Below are 19,186 nucleotides of genomic sequence, written 5' to 3' on the forward strand. Positions count from 1 at the left end.
CACGCGTTGTATGTAAATCTGACTCTTTTCAGACTATCTAGAAACCTATGGAAGGGTGTGCGCACAGCGGTCTGAAAATAGGCAGATTTTCAGACCATGTGCAAACTTCACTGGTGGACAGCGCTGGAATAATGGAGCGGGTGAGAAGAAAAAATACACCCCCCGGTTCCCCGTCACCTTCCTGAACAGCACTATAACTTAGTTTATGGTGCAGTTCCCGAGTCACTTTAAAACCCCATTGAAATCAATGGTAAAAATGACCAGTTTATTTCCATTTTGAATCAATTTCTCTGACTCAAAAATAGAGCTGTAAAATGTAATTATGACTGAACCCATAATGTTGATGTCAACTGAGCCTTAGCAAGTCCCAACAGGTCTAGCAATAACTGCATGGAAAAAGGGTTTTAGATTACCTGTATGTCCCAAACTTTGATCCATCCATCAAGATCTCCTGTAATAAGGTACTTGTTTGTCTTCTCAATGGTCATAACTATAAAACTTTGTCCTTCATGAGCTTGAAACTCTCCCATTAACTGGTTTCTAAATATGTTCCAAAATCTAACATATCCAGATCCTCCACAAGATACCAGGTTGGCACCACCTGAAATGAAAGTGTTCATATTAATCTAATATGCCCATTCAGAGGGAGCTAGAGATTACAGTTATTGTCAAACACGCCCTTACTCTTCCAAATTCAAACCAGGGTCTCATGTCCTTTTTAGTTAGGTTGCACAGGACCATATTACTGAGATCCACCAGAACCCTTCCTGTCCTTTTTCGTCATCAAAAGGGTAATGTGTAAATGTCTGAAGGTAGAACAGGCCCACAGTTTTCAGAGGATGTATGGATTAAACTGCTGCAAACTAAACACAACCATAGAAAATGTGTGTCCAATACCGAAACTACAAAATGTCATATATTGGAACACATAATGAGAAAAAAGAGCCAAGATGAAACTGGTGAGTGGTGTGTATGGCGCAGCGGTGACAGATGGAGATGGGGCAGCACACAGTTTTCAAAAACCAACTTTACTAACGCATTATTCATTTCACTCCATAGGAGGGCACAAAATACTTAAATGTTGCATTAAACATTAAACGCCGCTGCATTTTTTTTCCCCTAAAACGGGCTGCAACAGGGCACCTGGCCGAACTTTGGGTATTTACCCCATATGCACGATACCCACTTCACTATCTGTAGCTTAGGCCTATACCACCCCATTGGGGTTGTGTCTCTTACGCCCAACGTCGTTGACGTCACTTATACAAATTTACTTCAGGTCTATCCCGACTATGACACACTTCTCTCTAGCACGTCAGGTGCTTGTTGCACCCTCACATCCGTCACACAATGGTATACCATATCACATATCTGCTTTACAATCCTCCTACATACTCAACGGCTGTAGACACTTCCCCTGCGCCTATCTCTCGTGCTGCTGCAAACCGTAAGGGGAAGCATGCGACAGTAACCTGCAAGCAAATATTACCTGAGTAAAAAAGGGTTGTGATTTGGGGGGCATGACTTCATACAAAGCATGAGCCCTAAGAATTGTTTTCATTATTGGTTAAGACTTTATATTCTTCAGATCTAAGTACAGAGATTTAAACAAGAAGGAATAATTTTCACCTGCTATGGTAATAGGTCATTAATTCATAGCACAGATACCGATGTGGTATAATTACAACTTCTGCTCTGCCATAGCTAGGAGAAATTACTTAATTTAATAGAGATTGATATCTGAATGACTGCTGTAGGCATCCGTACTGCTAACATGCGTACACCCTGGTCTGCACTGACAACCTCCCCCATGACCTAGTCCTGACTGCTGACTTTCTAAAGGCTGGGTGGCCCTAGTAAAGTGAAGTATAAACTCTAGATGAAAAGTAACTTCACCGTACATCCTTAATCTTTTTAAGAAAAAATTACCACTTGTTATCGCCAGTAAAAAAAATAGTCACTGCCACATTTCTCTATCTCTGCACCCTTAACCTTATTGTCTATCCTAGATATCTACTATCCTTACTGTGTTACTTCTATGCAGTGCAGCCACTTGTCTGATGCATATCGGCATCGTGATACTGATATTTCTCTCTGCTCACTTTCTGTATGCTCTGCTAACACTCCTAAAATGCATTGGCACAGCATAACATGACCAGCTGGAGCCAAATACCATTTCTACTTGCAGGGAGGACACTGCCATTACTATCTGTATTCTACATTCACCTAAATAAACTACATATCATAAATACAGAGTCAGGAGGATGAGCTGTGATCTCCTTTGTAACTTTGGGAGGAGTATCTGTGTCCCCCTCTGAAGAGCAAGTGTAGTACAGTCAATGTAATATCATTACACAGGAGTTATGTATGTTGACTGAGAAACTGACTAGTTTCAGGTAACATCACCAAAGTAAATTGGAGCTGGTTAGAACGGAGATCACAGAAGAAGGAGGCCAGGAGTTTCAGAAATAACTTACCAAGATAACACTGTCTGACTTATATTCTGGAGGATACCTACATCATGAATGAATTTTTTTTACCCAAGTGACTCTTTAAAACTGGCTAAGCCAGTGGTTTACCCTAAGGTAGATTTTGTTTTTGAAAGCCGTTCATGACCCTCGGCGACCCTAAAGGCGAGCTCTCTTCATGTTTTTCGGTTTTGCCCTGCTTCTTTCAGTTGTATTATATCCATGCCAGTATCAGCTCTGACAGTATCAGTCATCGGGTCCTTTGGCGGCCGGGTCTTCTTTTTGCCGCTGATCTGTCCAAGCATTATAGATTTTTCTAGCGACTCTGCTCGCATTACATGGCCATAATTGGTGAGCCTGAGTCCGGTCATCTTGTCCTCCAGTGATATATCGGGTCTTATGCGATTCAGGACTTCTCTGTTTGTTACTCTTGCTGACCAGGTTATACGCGGCAGCTTTTGCCAGCACCACAGCTCAAACGCATCAATACTCCGTCTAATAGCTTTTTGCAGTCCAGCTTTCACATCCATACATGGCTATGGGGAAAATAGTGGTTTGCACTATCCTGCGTTTGGTTGCTCTACCGATATCCTTACTTTTCCAGATTTTGTCCATGTTTAACATTGCGCTTCGCCCCAATGCTATGCTACGTTTTATGTCTGGCAAAGATTCTCCAGCCTGGTCAATTTTTGAGCTAAGGAAGATCAAGTCTCGCACGCATTCTATGACCTCATTGATGATTTTGATTTCAATTTGGCCATTTTTTGCAGTCATAATTTTAGTCTTTAAATTCAGGTAGAGGCCCATGTTTTCACTTTCAGTTTTAATCTTCCATATCAGCTGCTTCAGACCTGCTTCTGTTTCTGTAAGCAGAGTTGTGTCATCCGCATAACGGAGATGTTCCTTCCACTTACTTTCTCCCCGATTTCCATTTCGTCTAGGTCCATTTTCGGCATGATCACTTCTGCATATAGGTTAAACAAGAAAGGTGAGGAGATGCAGCCCTGTCAGACGCCTTTGCACATCCCAAACCGATCTGTGTCTCCATACTGTGTTCTCACCGTGGCTTCTTCATTGGTATAAAGTGATTTTATCAGCTTGACTAGATGTGCCGATATGCTCAGCTCTTGTAGGGCCTGCTATAGCTTGTCATGGTCGATGCAGTCAAAGGCCTTGATGTATTCGATGAAGCACATGTAGATATTCTTTTGGTATTCTCGAGATTTTTCCATAGTCCATCACGTTTGCAATATGGTCGCGGGTTCCACGTCCTCGCCGGAATCCTGCCTACGCATCAGAGACTGCCGCTTCCACTATTGATCTCAGTCTTTCCTGCGTAATTTTGAGAAGAAACTTGCTGGAATGAGGGCAATTGTTTGGTAGTTGGAGCGATTAAGGTAGATACAAGGACAATTAAAGCTGTTGGTGTGCGGTTCACACAACGCCCTCCCCATTGTCTCAGATCACTGCTGCTATGACCTCAGGGCTTGGATTGCGAGAGGCTGATGCATCAGAATTTTCCGTTTTTGAGTAGAGTTAGTGCCACTAAAAGGCAGGACAATGGAAATAACTGCAGAACGGCCATCAGTTTACGTCATTCTGGTAACAGATGGAGATGACCAGTGCAACTGTTATATATATTTTGCTCTATTTGGGTTTTTTTCCTATCAGATACTTTATTATTAGAGATGAGCGAACGTGTCCGTTACGGACACATCCGCACCCGGACACCGGCTTTAGCGAACACTGCAGTGTTCGCGCGTAAGTGTCCGGGTGCCGCCGGGGGGCGGGGAGATGCGCGGCGGCGCGGGCGGCAGTAGCGGGGAACAGGGGGGAGCCCTCTCTCTCTCCCTCTCCCCCCCACTCCCCGCCGCACCCCCCCGCGCTGCCACGGCGGCCCCCGAACTTTTTCGCCCGAACACCGAGGTGTTCGCAAAGTTCGGTGTTCGGGCGAAAAAGGGGCGGGGCCGAACGTGTTCGCTCATCTCTATTTATTATTGCACAGTTAGTACTTGACATCCTTCCACATATTACTCCAATGTGTCTTTAAATCTAGCAATTCTATGCAAGTGAAATAAAAGCTGCTCAGCGAGGTCTGTACAAATGAGATTAGGTGATGTGAGTGAGGTCACTGTACACTGCTGCGCTCTCTACTTGAAGCCACGGTGACTGTAGCAAGTGAAAAAAAAGGAAGTCTTCATTATTTGAGATCTAAAAAAAACGTAGAGATCTTAAGAGTACCTCTGACATGAATCCGTGTAATTAATACGGCATTCTTCAAAGTGAATTATTTCAAAGCAAATGAATTAGGAGCGAAGGATTTAATTTATTTATTTATTTTAATAACAGAATTAGGTAGGAAATAAAGTTGTGGTTGTTAAAGAGCAGCAGAAACACTTGGTCATAAAACGATCCTACTGCCTATTAATTACCAGCAGTAAATCCCTACACATTGTATGATTCTGGATTATCTCCTGCCCCTACAGAATGTATATCTCTCTTGTATTGCAGTATTTCTGTAGAACAGTCTAGGATAGTGCTCCCCAACTCCAGTCCTCAGGGACCGCCAACAGGTCATGTTTTCAGGATTTCCTCAGTGTTGCACAGGTGATGTAATTATTGTCGGTGCCTCAGACATTGCCACAAGTGTTCTTACTATGGGATATTAGGATATTCTGCTCTACTTTTGTGCAGTACAGTAAAATATGCTAATATGCACGCAAAAAAATACTTTTCATAGTGTTGCACTGAGTCGCGCGCAAAAGGCCTGATTAGTCACTGCCTTTTCATAAAGCCTATTAGGGAATATGGACATGATAGACATCATGTGGACCACTATTAACCCTTTTGTAGTACCAGTTTCAAAGTGCAGGACTTCAATGAAGAAGGCTGAGGGTCAAATAAGCCCCATGGTACCGCACCAGAGTTCCTGCTTTAGAAGACTCACTGCCACCATGAATTAATGGGGTTGTACCAGAATTCACTTTTATCATCTAGTTGTAGGATAGGTGGTAAAAGTCTGATTGGTGGGTTATCACCTCTTCTTATCACTACAGCCTCATTTCACTCGCCTGTAGTGACATCACACTGACTGGAGTGGTGGTCACGCATGCACGGCGCAGCTTCGATGGGGCTGATGGAAACACAGTGGTACTCGGTTTATGAGTGCTTCAGCTTGCGAGTTTTTTTACTTGTGAGCAGGCATTCGTGGTACAAGCCTGCTTGCAAGTCAAAAAACTCACAGGCTAAGCCTCAGGGGGAAAGTCTATACTTTTGGCATGTCATCCTACCGATAGTCTGCAGCGCTGCTGCAGGCTGTCGCTCCCTCCTCCACACCGACAGAGCATTGCTTTCTGGATGTGGGTCTTGAATGCCCCGCGTCCAGTAAGCTAATGCTCTGATTGGCTAACTCAGCGCGGCGTCAGGCAATGAAAGCCGGCGTTTGGTTAACCAATATTTTGCTCACGAAAAATGTACAGTAAAATTGGCCGATGCATGTGCAAAAAAAGCATATTTCATTCCACAAAAAAGATGCGCTCATGCATGCACAAATGCGCACATCGCTGTGTAACGCCAGCCTTAACCCCTTCCCGCTCCAGGGCGTAAGTTTACGTCCTGGAAGTGGGGTACTTCTTGCAACAGGGCGTAAACTTACGTCCTGGGGATAGCGCAGATACCGCGCTATCCCGCAGCGGGGGAGGGGGGGCATCGGAGATCTAAGTAGATCGCGGCAGGGAAAGAGTTCACAGAGGGAGCGCGAGAGCCCGGCCTGTCGCCATGGCAACAGGACGCCAGACACTGGCGTCTGTAGTGCCAATGCCTGGGATCGCTGTATAAGCAATAAGGCATGGAAGGGCAGTAGCCCTGCCATGCCTTATCACAGCGATCATCAGGGCTGTGGTGAAAGTCCCCCAGGGGGACACAAATGTTGTACAGAAAAAAGATTTAAAAATGAATTAAAAAAATGTTAATTTTTTATGCTTTTTTTCAGATTAGCATAAAAAAAGGTTAAAAAAAAATTAAAACCCCACATATTTGGTATTGTCGCGTCTGTAACGACGAGTACAATAGGTTGCACATGCTTTTGACTGTGCATGGAAAAAAGCATTAAAAAAACGCTAAAAAACTGAGGCAAACTGCTAATTTTTAGTATTTTGCCTCACTAAAAATGCAATAAAAGATTTAAAAAATGAATAAAATTTTTTTTTTAATTTTTTATGCTTTTTTTCAGATTAGCATAAAAAAAGGTTAAAAAAAATTAAAACCCCACATATTTGGTATTGTCGCGTCTGTAACGACGAGTACAATAGGTTGCACATGCTTTTGACTGTGCATGGAAAAAAGCATTTAAAAAAACGCTAAAAAACTGAGGCAAACTGCTAATTTTTAGTATTTTGCCTCACTAAAAATGCAATAAAAGATTTAAAAAATGAATAAAAAAATGTTTTACATTTTTTATGCTTTTTTTCAGATTAGCATAAAAAAAGGTTAAAAAAAATTAAAACCCCACATATTTGGTATTGTCGCGTCTGTAACGACGAGTACAATAGGTTGCACATGCTTTTGACTGTGCATGGAAAAAAGCATTAAAAAAAACGCTAAAAAACTGAGGCAAACTGCTAATTTTTAGTATTTTGCCTCACTAAAAATGCAATAAAAGTAATAAAAAAAAGCCGTATGTACCCCAAAATGCTACCAATAAAAACTACAGTTCGTCTCACAAAAATAAGCCCTCAAAAACCTCCGTACATCAAAAAATAAAAAAGTTACAGGACTTTGAATGCAACGATTTAGAAAAAAAAAAGGATTTCCAAAAAAAGGGTTTTTATTGCAGAAAAGTGGAAAAACCTAAAAAAAATATAATAATTTTGGTATTGTTGTAACCGTACCGACCCGCAGAAAAAATGGATTGTCTTATTTATGCTGCATGATTAACGGTGTAAAAAAAAAAAAATCTATCGCAGAATTGATGCGTTTTCTCTCCCTGCTATCATAAAAAAAAAAAAAAGTTTTACAATATAGTCAATGTACCCAAAAGTGGCACCGATAAAAACTACAGTTCGCCACGCAAAAAACAATCCCTTATTTGGCCGCGTCAACGGAAAAATAAACGGAGAAGAAAATCCGCCAAAAATCGTTGCGTCCTTAAGCCCAAAATAGGCCATGTCATTAAGGGGTTAATGTGTAGTCCCAAAAAGCATTCATACGGGTGACTAATGTAACTAAAGATGTGAAATAGAAGGAATAAGGGCTGCTTCAACCGAACATATTTTTGCGCTCAGAATTTGCCCACGCAATACGCAGAGAATAGGACCCGTTAATTTCACTGTATTCAACAAATTTCTGTATTTTGCACATGCATACTGTGGGGGGGGGGGGACCTGTTCTATTTTCCTGCTTTTTTGCGCACCAAAAGCTCCATAGAAATCAATTTGTGCTCAAATGTGCAATGTGCTGCACAATTCGTGAAAAAAACACATCTGAACCTTATTAGGCTAAATAGCCTTTTAAATCATGGCAGGGAGTGTTGCGCGTGCATGTGAACAGGCCCTGCATGTGCAAAAAGTACATTACTATGCACCGAATGTGCGCAAATCTACCTCGCTCATGGCGCAAAAGCGTTGCACTGAAGCGTGAACTGTCGTCTGATGGAGCCCTGAGGCTAGATCTGCCAAAATTCAGCATTTTCTGCAGACCCATAAGTTGCTAGACTAGAAAAGTCTTTCCGCTGTCCATCAGAACTGAAGCCTATTTGTCTGCACTCTCTGGCCAAGCTTGTCCAGTGTGATAATGATGGACTAGACTGCTGATAAATGGCACACAGTGCTGGGAAGGTCGCTCATCACTTGTACTGAAACTAATCCAAAAGTGACAATATAAAGGGATGGACCTGACAGAGCCGGAGTCTTCAGAACATTTCTTCAGTTATCCCTGATATTGATCAAGTCCTAATTATTCCTCCACCGCGATCCAGTAAGCCTGAAGTTTCCAGTGCTATTAATACAGAAAATCTAGTCCCATCTAGTGACACAAGAACCTGCAGTATATACTGTACAAGCTCAGGAGAAATGCACTTACCATGGCAATGATAACCAAGAACAGCATATAACCTGACAAACTCTTCCCTACTTCTCCTTCCAAAGACTATATACCAGATGAGAAAAAATCATTTAAATTTTCGCCTTCTCCTTTACCCTGGTGCTCCAGAGACACGGGGAAGATGTTTAAGATAAAACTTCAGCTCGAGTCAATATGTATTGTTCAAGAAGAGGAATGTGTGAAAATAAAAGCTACCTGTTGCCGAGATATGTTTTCTTGCCCCCAGGAAGAACAATCTTGTTACAGTATTATTGCTGTCAGACTCTGCGCTGCAGAAGCCACTCGACGAATACGTATATCTTCCAGAAGATGACGATGAAATGCTTCGCTTTCCAGCGCTATGTAGCTGAGAGTCTGTATAAAAAAAAATTAATTTTCAGCTTGGCTCACAGCTATATAGTAAACCGATATTACCTGATTTTATTAATGCTCCGCTCCGCATTATGACATTACTTTACAGCCAACAGAATACAAAGAATTCAGGAGGGGTTTAGATACTAAAGGGTTACATTAGGTTGTATGACTCCGAACTTGGAAAATTAAAAACTTTTCAATATACTGCTGGATTCTAATACATTGAGTGATTATGCTGCCCTGTCTCTTCCTGGATGTGATGAGGTGTCATCTAAACTGTTGACAAGCTACCTGACATGTCACTTTATGTGTCATTTATAATGATGTCAAGAGAAAAAAGTTTGGCACAGTGTTGGCCAGTAGAACAAAGTGTGATTGTTCTCAGTAAGAGAAACCAAGTAATCTTGTAGATATGAAGACCTTTAATGACTAACTAAAAAAAGAGACGTTACAGCAAGACATGGTGTGATTAATTTGCACTTAAAAGAATACAGAAGAGGATGAGTAGAGGAGTAAATACTTAATGAGTCCACTGATGAGAATGTGAGAGTTTTATGGTCTCTAAATAGATACTAGGGGGCACCAGACCTGTTTTATCTCTGCGCCAGATTACTTAGACAACGAAAACTCTGAGCATTATTCAGTACTGTGAGTATCAAAGATGGTCAAGAATTTGTATTCCCAAATTGTTCTGCATCGTTGAGATTTGAAGTTGCCTTTTAATATAATAACCCTCATACAGTATGTTCTATGTTATGTCCTTGACCAATAAAATGCTCAGCCACAGGTGACTTGGTCTTTCTTTAATTGTGAGACCTCATCCTTGCTTTACGTTCTTGTTCTGTTTCTCCAACATAAAGACCTTCAATAGGACATTTAGTGCACAGAAGCAGGTAGACAACATTGGCCATAAAGGATATGAATGTCCCAGGGATCTTATAGTCCTGTTGTGTGGTGTGTTGGGATCCATATCCTGTCTGTGGTCAGTATATATGGATAGAGTTTTGCAGCTTCTTACATTGCAGAGATAAGTTCCTTTTTGCGTGTCAGAGGGCAATGAAGTCTTGATCATAAAGTTCCATAAATTTAGAGGTTGCTTCTAACACAGAAGGGGAGGGTCTGGGAATATGATTTTCAGGCAGTCCTCCTTGTGTAGGGTATGATGGAGTTTTCTTGCAGTTTTCCTTAGTACCTCTAGTTATTGGTCACTATTAGAGGTACACAATTGTTTTCTTCGTTTTCTCTGTATTGGAACAGTTGACTTCTGGGTATCCTGGTGGCTTTGGGGAGTTCATCAGCAATGGAAGTGGGATAGTAGCCCTGATTTTAAAATGTTCGTTTATGGTGATGTAAATGTTTATCTCTGTCTTTTGGGCTAAAGTACATCTTATTGTAGACAATGGACTGGCTATAGACCATGGACTTGTTCATGCATTTGGGGTTGGAAGTTGTCATATCTTACGTAGTGACATCAAAGCACTGGGCAACAGCTGGCCACTGTCAACTGAAACCTAAGATGTGTAGCACCAGAATGAAGGACATAAAAAATCTTTTGTGTTAATAACCATTTGTATTATTTATATGATTTTACATGTAGAGACAAGCATATCTTATGCCAGTCTAGGAAAAAGGTAGCAGTTAGATCAATTTCTGCCAAATCTAATATAAATAAGCCTACATGCTTTTTCTTTCACCGCACTTTGACCCCTTTGCTTGAGCTTTCATGGATGATTTTGGTGTCATTAGATTTGTGACATGCTCACCACTGCCATAAAATCATAACATTTGAGATTGATTTATTCAGTGAGCTGTCAGGTGTGTTGAAAGTTCTAATGTTAAGTCTATGGGTGCGTTCTAGTGCTTCACCACTAGAAAGAGTGAAGCATTGCTAAGTGACAAGGAATCCACAGACAAGGAACAGTTGAAGTGAAGGGTGAGAGGGAGGGTGGGTAAGGGGCAGAGGGGGAGGAAGGGGGAGTGGGTGAAAGTGGGAAATGGAGGGGGAGAGGGAGGGAGAGAGGGAAAGGTGGCAGAGGGAGAGAGGGAGAGAGAGGGGAAAGGGAGATGGAGGAGAGGAGGTAAAGAGAAGCAGCATAGAGAGAGAGAAGCGGCATAGGGAGAGAAGAAGCATGGAGAGAGAGGGAGAGAGAAGCGGTATGAAGAGAGGGTGAGAGGGAGAGATAAGTGGCATGGAGAGAGGTGAGAGAGAGGAGGAGAGCAGTGACATGGGGAGAGGGAAAGGAAATGGGAGTGGGTGAAGGAGGAAAAGTGGGAGATGGAAGGGGAGAGGGAAAGGGGGAAGAGGGAGAGAGGGGGAAAGGGAGATGGAGGGGGAAGGTAGAGAGAAGCGGCATGGAGAGAGAGGGAGAAAGAAGCGGAATGGAGAGAGGGAGAGAGAAGCAGCATGGATAGAGAGCAAGAGAGAAGCGGCATGAAGAGGGGGGAAAGAGGGAAAGAGAAACAGCATGGAGAGAGGGGAGAGAGAGGGGGGGAGCAGTGGCATGGAGAGAGGGATAGGATAGGGAGAGATAGGCAGCATGGAGAGAGGGGAAGAGGAAAAGAGAAGTGGCATGGAGCAAAGGAGAGAAGAAGAGAGAAGCAGCATGGAGAGAGAGGAAGACGGAGAGAGAAGTAACATGGGGAGAGGGATAGAGAAGTGGCATGGAGAGAAAGGGAAAGAGAAGTGGCATGTACAGAGGGGAGAGGGAGAGAGAAGTGGCATGGAAAGTTGGGGAGAGGGAGAAAGAAGTGGCATGGAGAGAGAGGGAGAGAGAAGTGGCATGGGAAAAAGAGGGAGATAGTAGTGGCATGGAGAGAGAGAAGTGTCATAGAGAGAGAGGGAGAGAGAAATGGCATGTAGAGAGAGGGAGAGGCAGAGAGAAGCGGCATGGAGAGTGAGAAAAGCGGTATAAGGAGAGCGATAAAGAGGAGCGGCATGGATAGAGAGAGAAAAAGGCAGCATGGAGGGGGGGAGATTCACAAGAACCATTTTACCAAACATTTTATGCTCAGGTAGTGTACATCGGGTCATTCTAGTATATTAAAAGGTATGTAAGACATGAAAGCACCCCTCTTGAAGATCTGAGCAGTGCTGCCACTCGAACGTCACCCTTCTGTCCATCCTGTATACTGTACCACTACTTGGCTTCCTAGAGCCACCGACATGATGTTCATTATGTGAGTAGCGGCAGTAGTGTTCAGTGCACTGACTGCTAAAAAGCGTTGTCTATGCTGTGAATGACTAGTGGTGACATGGCTATTGCATCACCCATTCTGTGGATAGCGCCATTGGAGATAGAGAGCAGTGCACATTGGGGGTGACCATAGGATATGGTGGTTTCTGTGGTAGGGAAAATAGTGGTTGAGGCGCAGCAACAATGATTGCAGGCATAAGCCCATGTGTAGTGGTAACCCTCTGCTGGAAGTGTGCTACAATAGGGACCCAGTAATAGAGGCAGCATGAGACTTCAGGAGGTTGCTAGAGTTGAGTCAGACACCACGACTGCAGTGCCAAAAAGGCAGTGTGTGTGTGTGTGTGATGAGAGGGAGACTCCTTCTTGCATGTGTACTATTATGGAGATCTTATGCTCTGAGTGAAAAAAATTAGCATTTCCTATTGTAGTCTGTTTTCACAGACAATAATAGCCCAATTTTAGAAATCTGTGAACATCAGATAGCGTATGTGTGGCAAATGTAGTATGGTCTTATGACATCACATTTTCTTTTACATCTTATAGAGGGTTGGCTGCAGGTAAGTCGCTTATCTGGGGAAGAGATGGCACCAGGATGCATGGGAAGCAGCCAGGTCAAAGGAAATATAACAATGTTCTGAGCAATGTTCTGCTGGAGAACCTTGAGTCCTGGCATTCATGTGGAAATTACTTTGGTATGTAGCACCTACCTAAACATTGCATTGTTTAGACTATGGAAATGTATACCCAAATAATGGGGGCCTCTTTCAGAAGAATAAAAAGAGACCTGTTGCACTGCAAATATTGTTAGGCCTCGTTCAGACGAGCGTGGTTTACATGCTGTTACAACAGTGTGTAAAACCATGCTTCTATAGCAACCAATAGGTTGCTATGGAAGCACTGACATGAAACCTTTTGACCAGTGCAGAATCTGTGCTGGTAAAAAAGATGGCTCTGTGCTGTGGCGCTGTCCATGGTGCTGACCATCGGCTCCAATGGGAGCAGTGGCAGCACTCTGCCTGCAACATGGACATGTGAATGGGCTGCTCCTTGGAGGATGGAGCAGCTCGTTCACCACAGATTTCCTGCATGTCAGCAGCATGGTTTACACGCTGTTGTAGCAGCGTGTAAACCACGCTAGTCTCAACAAGGCCTTACTGAGTAGTTTGAAGAACAAAACAAATAATTCAAGGTATATACTTGGCCTCCAAATTCCCCAAATTTCAATGTGATCGAGCAGCCATGGAATGTGCTGGGAAAACAAGTGAGATCATCAAGGCCTCAGGTTGCAGCTTACAAGACTCACAGATTCTTTTTCTAATATCTTTGTCTGTCCTGTTTGTAACTCCACCTTGGATTGCAAGTTCTGGACACATTCTACCCTGCTATTACAGTTGGTCAGCTCTGCTAGAGCCAGAAACGTACCAATGAGGGTATGTTCACACGGGGCTTAAAGGCTGCAGATTTTCTGTGCAAAATTTCTTGCTTAGTTTAAATACTGTTTGTATTTTCTTGTATCCCTCAAAAACCTGCTAACTCTGTAATTCATTACCAATAGCACAATTTTTATTGTAAACTATATTAAATTTATTTACTGCTAATTAACTCTTTTTGGAAGTAATTATAGTCTGCTGAAAATTGTTGATCAAATAGTTTTTTTTTCTGCAACATTTTGAAATCTCATTAATGTTTTCTATATTTGGAAACAAATTAAATTCAAGGTTTCACACTTTTCATTTTCTATAGTACTGTAATTTACTTTTAACATAGGAATACATATTAAACTATCAAGTAGAAGATTCCATTTTAAAATATGTGACTCTACATAAGTTTTAGAACTTTTATATACAAAGATTTCTGCATGTGTAAATAATCCCTTCATTCTCTCCATAAGGGGTTATTTAAACTGGCATAGGCACAACTAGGCCCAGCACGGAGCATAACTGCGCCTGATTTAGGGAAATCTCTTCATCGGCAATTCAAACTCTGCGCCAGGGCACAGGAGTTTGAGATAAGAGGCGGGGAGTCAGCGGCTGCCTGATCATCCCCACACGTATTCACAACGTGCGAGAAAGAAAGGGCAGGTCCTATCTTTTCCCAGCAGTAAAATTGCAGGAAGAGCTGGTGAAATCCCATAGAGATCAGTGGCTTAGTTTTGTCCCGTTATATGGCTTTGATTATAATGGCCATATAAGGACACAAAAGTACGTTCATTTGAAATTAGCCTAATTTACCAGAAACTGGACAGTCAAGATTTTTGTAGTGGCCTGAAAAGGGCACTACATTGCGCTGTTTAGCTTTGGGGACCGGTAATATAATAATTAGCCACAGAGGTTTAATCTGTGTCATTTGGCATCTGAACTAATGTCTGAATACATCCGTAGCGAGCCGCGGGAAGGGCAGATTTCAATACTCGGGTGACACCTTATCTCCCCAGCCACTCACAGCAGGGGGGTGGTATAGGGCTTGCAGGGGGAAGTTGTAATGCCTTCCCTGTCTTTCAATTGGCCAGAAAAGTGCGCTAACGTCTCACAGAGGAAAGTGAAAGTAACCCGAACACCACGTGGTGCTCGTTAAGAGTAACGAGCATCCCGAACACCCTAATATTCGCACGAATATCAAGCTCGGACGAGTACGTTCGCTCATCTCTAATAGCCTCCTCTTTTTCAAGGGACCAAAAGTAATTGGACAATGGACTCTAAGGGCTGCAATTAACTCAGAAGGCGTCTCCCTCGTTAACCTGTAATCAATTAAGTAGTTAAAAGGTCTGGGGTTGATTCCAGGTGTGTGGTTTTGGATTTGGAAGCTGTTGCTGTGACAAGACAACATGCGGTCAAAGGAACTCTCAATTGAGGTGAAGCAGAACATCCTGAGGCTGAAAAAAAAGAAAAAATCCATCAGAGAGATAGCAGACATGCTTGGAGTAGCAAAATCAACAGTCGGGTACATTCTGAGAAAAAAGGAATTCACTGGTGAGCTTGGGAACTCAAAAAGGCCTGGGCGTCCATGGAAGACAACGGTGGTGGATGATCACCGCATACTTTCTTTGGTGAAGAAACCACAGGGAAGAAAAAACGGCTGTCCGCGCTCCTAGGGAATCCAGACTCTGATCCAGGCTAGTCAATTCCTTCTTTTTATTATTAGGAACACATACAGGGATCTTAGAGCAACGCGTTTCAGTAGATACAACTACCTTTCTCAAGCTCTACACAACTCCGACTGACACACAACATAAATAAGCATTAGCATAGTCACGAGGTGAAAACAGCTAATTAACACATAGCTGTTTAATTATACAGGGGCGTGATAATAGCCTCCCAGTTTACTCTATACGTTATCTAGATAACACACTCGGAACGCCCTTTAAATCAAAAAAGATTCATATCTAAAGCTATAGAGTTTATTTTAAAAAATAATTATTTTTTATATAAAAACACTTTTTACCTACAGACTCATGGGACAGCGATGGGATGTAAATTTGCCCCGGCGTTCGCCAATTTGTATATGGGTCATTTCGAAAAATCTTTTATCTCTCATGATCAATTGGTTTTTTATAAACGTTTTATCGATGACGTTTTAATAATATGGAAGGGCCCTTTAACTAGTCTTACTAATTTTATAGAGATTTTAAATGATAATTCCGCTAATCTAAAGTTTACAAGTAACATCAGTCAAGAACAAATAACATTTTTGGATCTGGAATTAATCCCCCTAGATAAAAAGATAACAACACGAACACATTTTAAAAAAGTGGACAAGAACTCCTACCTTGATTATAGGAGTTGCCACGCCAAACATTGGCTAAATAATATACCGTATGGTCAGCTTAAAAGAATTCGGCGCAACTGCACTTTAAATAAAGATTACGAAAATCAAGCAGCTATTATAAAAAATAGATTCAGAGAAAAACACTTCCCAGAAAAAATATTGGAAAATGCATACAATAAAATAGCCAAAGAAACAGCTTTAGTTAGTGATAGAAAATCACCGATTAAAAAGAATAAGATTATTTTAAAAAATCCCGCCTTTTTAACAAAATTTAGTACTGATAGTTCCCAAATCAGAAATATTCTAAAAAAGCATTGGCCCCTTTTATCCCAAGACCCTTATTTATCTAAAAATCTTGAAAAAAACCCGTTATTAATTTTTAAGAGGAATAGAACAATACAAAATATCATATCCCCATCAAATCCAGATAAAAAACCGATCCAATATAAATATAAACGTACTGCATCATCCGGAGTGCATAAATGCCAACACATAAAATGTAAATGCTGCAAGGTAATTACGAATAAAAAAACAGAGATTCTTTATGATGAGAGTGATAAAGATAAAAAATTTTTGATTAATCAGTATTTGTCTTGCAATACGACCAAAGTAATCTACCTGATCGAATGTCCGTGTAGATTTAAGTACATCGGTCGGACGAAAAATAAACTAAAAACAAGAATAAACAATCATAGACTAAACATCAAGAAGAATTTACGTACACATAGCATATCCCGACATTTTAACGATGTACATAATGCTGACTTTTTAAAAATGACCGTTACCCCTATAGAACATATAGCAACTGACTCCATAAGTGAATTGAGGAAACGTGAAATGTTTTGGATCCATAGATTAAATACGTTATGCCCTCATGGCTTAAATGAAGTACTGGAAAAAATATGATAAGTAACTAGTAATTATTTTAGTTTGAGAGATAGAATATGGGATCTTAATATTAATGAATTGTGGGTGGGTAGTTATATTTTATCTTATATACATAGAATAAATTAAGGGATCATAATATTAGTGAATTGTGAGTGGGTACTATATTTAATTTTAATTGCATAGAAAAATTAATTTGGTTTTATATAAAGATTATTATCACCAGTAAATATAGAGGACATATATATTTTTATAACCAAAAATTATTGTGCATAAATTAGTTTATATATAGATCAGTTTAGTATTGTATGCTAGGTAATATTAGTGTGTAGAATGTTTTTCTTGTATATAATATTTTTTATTTAAAAAAATTTTTTTTTCTTTTTTATACAATATTTATATAATATATTATGACTGTCAAAAAGTTATTAGCGGTATTGAGGTTTAAGCGCCTATTATAAGTAACATATGTTTATAATCTATTTTATATTGTTATGGAGGATATATAAGATGTTTGTAGATAATTTATTCTTGTAAAGTATATTCATTATTTTTACTATGTGAATAACGTTAATATGAGGATGTTTAATGAAAAATTTTAATGTTTAAAACCTAGCATATAACAGGTGTCTACGCACATTGGTGAGAGATTACTGTCCCGTAGTGATCCAAATGAAGTTTTATATATGTACACGGATCGCTGAAGGGCGTTCCGAGTGTGTTATCTAGATAACGTATAGAGTAAACTGGGAGGCTATTATCACGCCCCTGTATAATTAAACAGCTATGTGTTAATTAGCTGTTTTCACCTCGTGACTATGCTAATGCTTATTTATGTTGTGTGTCAGTCGGAGTTGTGTAGAGCTTGAGAAAGGTAGTTGTATCTACTGAAACGCGTTGCTCTAAGATCCCTGTATGTGTTCCTAATAATAAAAAGAAGGAATTGACTAGCCTGGATCAGAGTCTGGATTCCCTAGGAGCGCGGACAGCCGTTTTTTCTTCCCTGTGGTTTGCCGTAATTAAGCCCCGGTTACCCGGTGTAGCTTACTTGGATTGTCCGGCTGCTCTCCGACGGAGGTTGGATGGATTAAAGACCTATTTTACAAGTGGACCTGGATTGCGGTGTCAGCGAGATACCTTTTGCAAGGTATACTCGCTAGACACCAGGTGAGTTTAAACACTCTACCTTGTTTTTGATTTCATGTTAAGAGAATATAACATGATTTAGCAAAGCATCAAGTGCGCCTCCTTATAATATAATTTTCTTTGGTGAAGAAGAACCCGTTCACAACATCAACTGAAGTCCAGAACACTCTCAGGGAAGTAGGTGTATCTGTCTCTAAGTCAACAGTAAAGAGAAGACTCCATGAAAGCAAATACAAAGGGTTCACATCTAGATGCAAACCATTCATCAATTCCAAAAATAGACAGGCCAGAGTTAAATTTGCCGAAAAACACCTCAAGAAGTCAGCCCAGTTCTGGAAAAGTATTCTATGGACAGATGAGACAAAGATCAACCTGTACCAGAATGATGGGAAGAAAAAAGTTTGGAGAAGAAAGGGAACGGCACATGATCCAAGGCACACCACATCCTCTGTAAAACATGGTGGAGGCAACGTGATGGCATGGGCATGCATGGCTTTCAATGGCACTGGGTCACCTGTGTTTATTGATGACATAACAGCAGACAAGAGTAGCTGGATGAATTCTGAAGTGTACCGGGATATACTTTCAGCCCAGATTCAGCCAAATGCTGAAAAGTTGATCGGACGGCGCTTCACAGTACAGATGGACAATGACCCCAAGCATACAGCCAAAGCTACCCAGGAGTTCATGAGTGCAAAAAAGTGGAACATTCTGCAATGGCCAAGTCAATCACCAGATCTTAACCCAATTGAGCATGCATTTCACTTGCTCAAATCCAGACTTCAGACGGAAAGACCCACAAACAAGCAAGACCTGAAGGCTGCGGCTGTAAAGGCCTGGCAAAGCATTAAGAAGGAGGAAACCCAGCGTTTGGTGATGTCCATGGGTTCCAGACTTAAGGCAGTGATTGCCTCCAAAGGATTCGCCACAAAATATTGAAAAAAAAATATTTTGTTTGGGTTATGTTTATTTGTCCAATTACTTTTGAGCTCCTAAAATGTGGAGTGTTTGTAAAGAAATGTGTACAATTCCTACATTTTCTATCAGATATTTTTGTTCAACCCTTTAAATTAAACGTTACAATCTGCACTTGAATTCTGTTGTAGAGGCTTCATTTCAAATCCAATGCGGTGGCATGCAGAGCCCAACTTGCAAAAATTGTGTTACTGTCCAAATATTTCTGGCCCTAACTGTAAATATGAAGAGGGATGGAAAAAAGAAATTCAGAGTAGGCTCCCAGTATATAAATGTGATTGACACAAGTATCTTCATTGT

The 19,186-nt window shown here is 41.1% G+C and overlaps 1 protein-coding gene across 3 annotated transcripts in view; it reads right to left on the reverse strand.

Moving 5' to 3' along the window:
* WDR49 (WD repeat domain 49) overlaps positions 1 to 19,186 on the reverse strand; it is a 115,573-nt gene that overhangs the window by 29,111 nt on the left and 67,276 nt on the right. For 2 of the 3 annotated variants that reach the window (XM_066600714.1, XM_066600698.1), the window contains 2 exons: positions 8,763 to 8,921; positions 414 to 601 (listed from right to left, as the gene is read on the reverse strand). In XM_066600714.1, coding sequence (XP_066456811.1) covers positions 414 to 601; positions 8,763 to 8,921 — 347 coding nt within the window. The remainder of the gene's footprint in view (positions 1 to 413; positions 602 to 8,762; positions 8,922 to 19,186) is intronic. The other variant, XM_066600708.1, reaches the window with a different exon arrangement.

This window comes from Eleutherodactylus coqui, chromosome 1, assembly GCF_035609145.1.
Source record: "Eleutherodactylus coqui strain aEleCoq1 chromosome 1, aEleCoq1.hap1, whole genome shotgun sequence".
Classification (NCBI taxonomy): domain Eukaryota; kingdom Metazoa; phylum Chordata; class Amphibia; order Anura; family Eleutherodactylidae; genus Eleutherodactylus; species Eleutherodactylus coqui.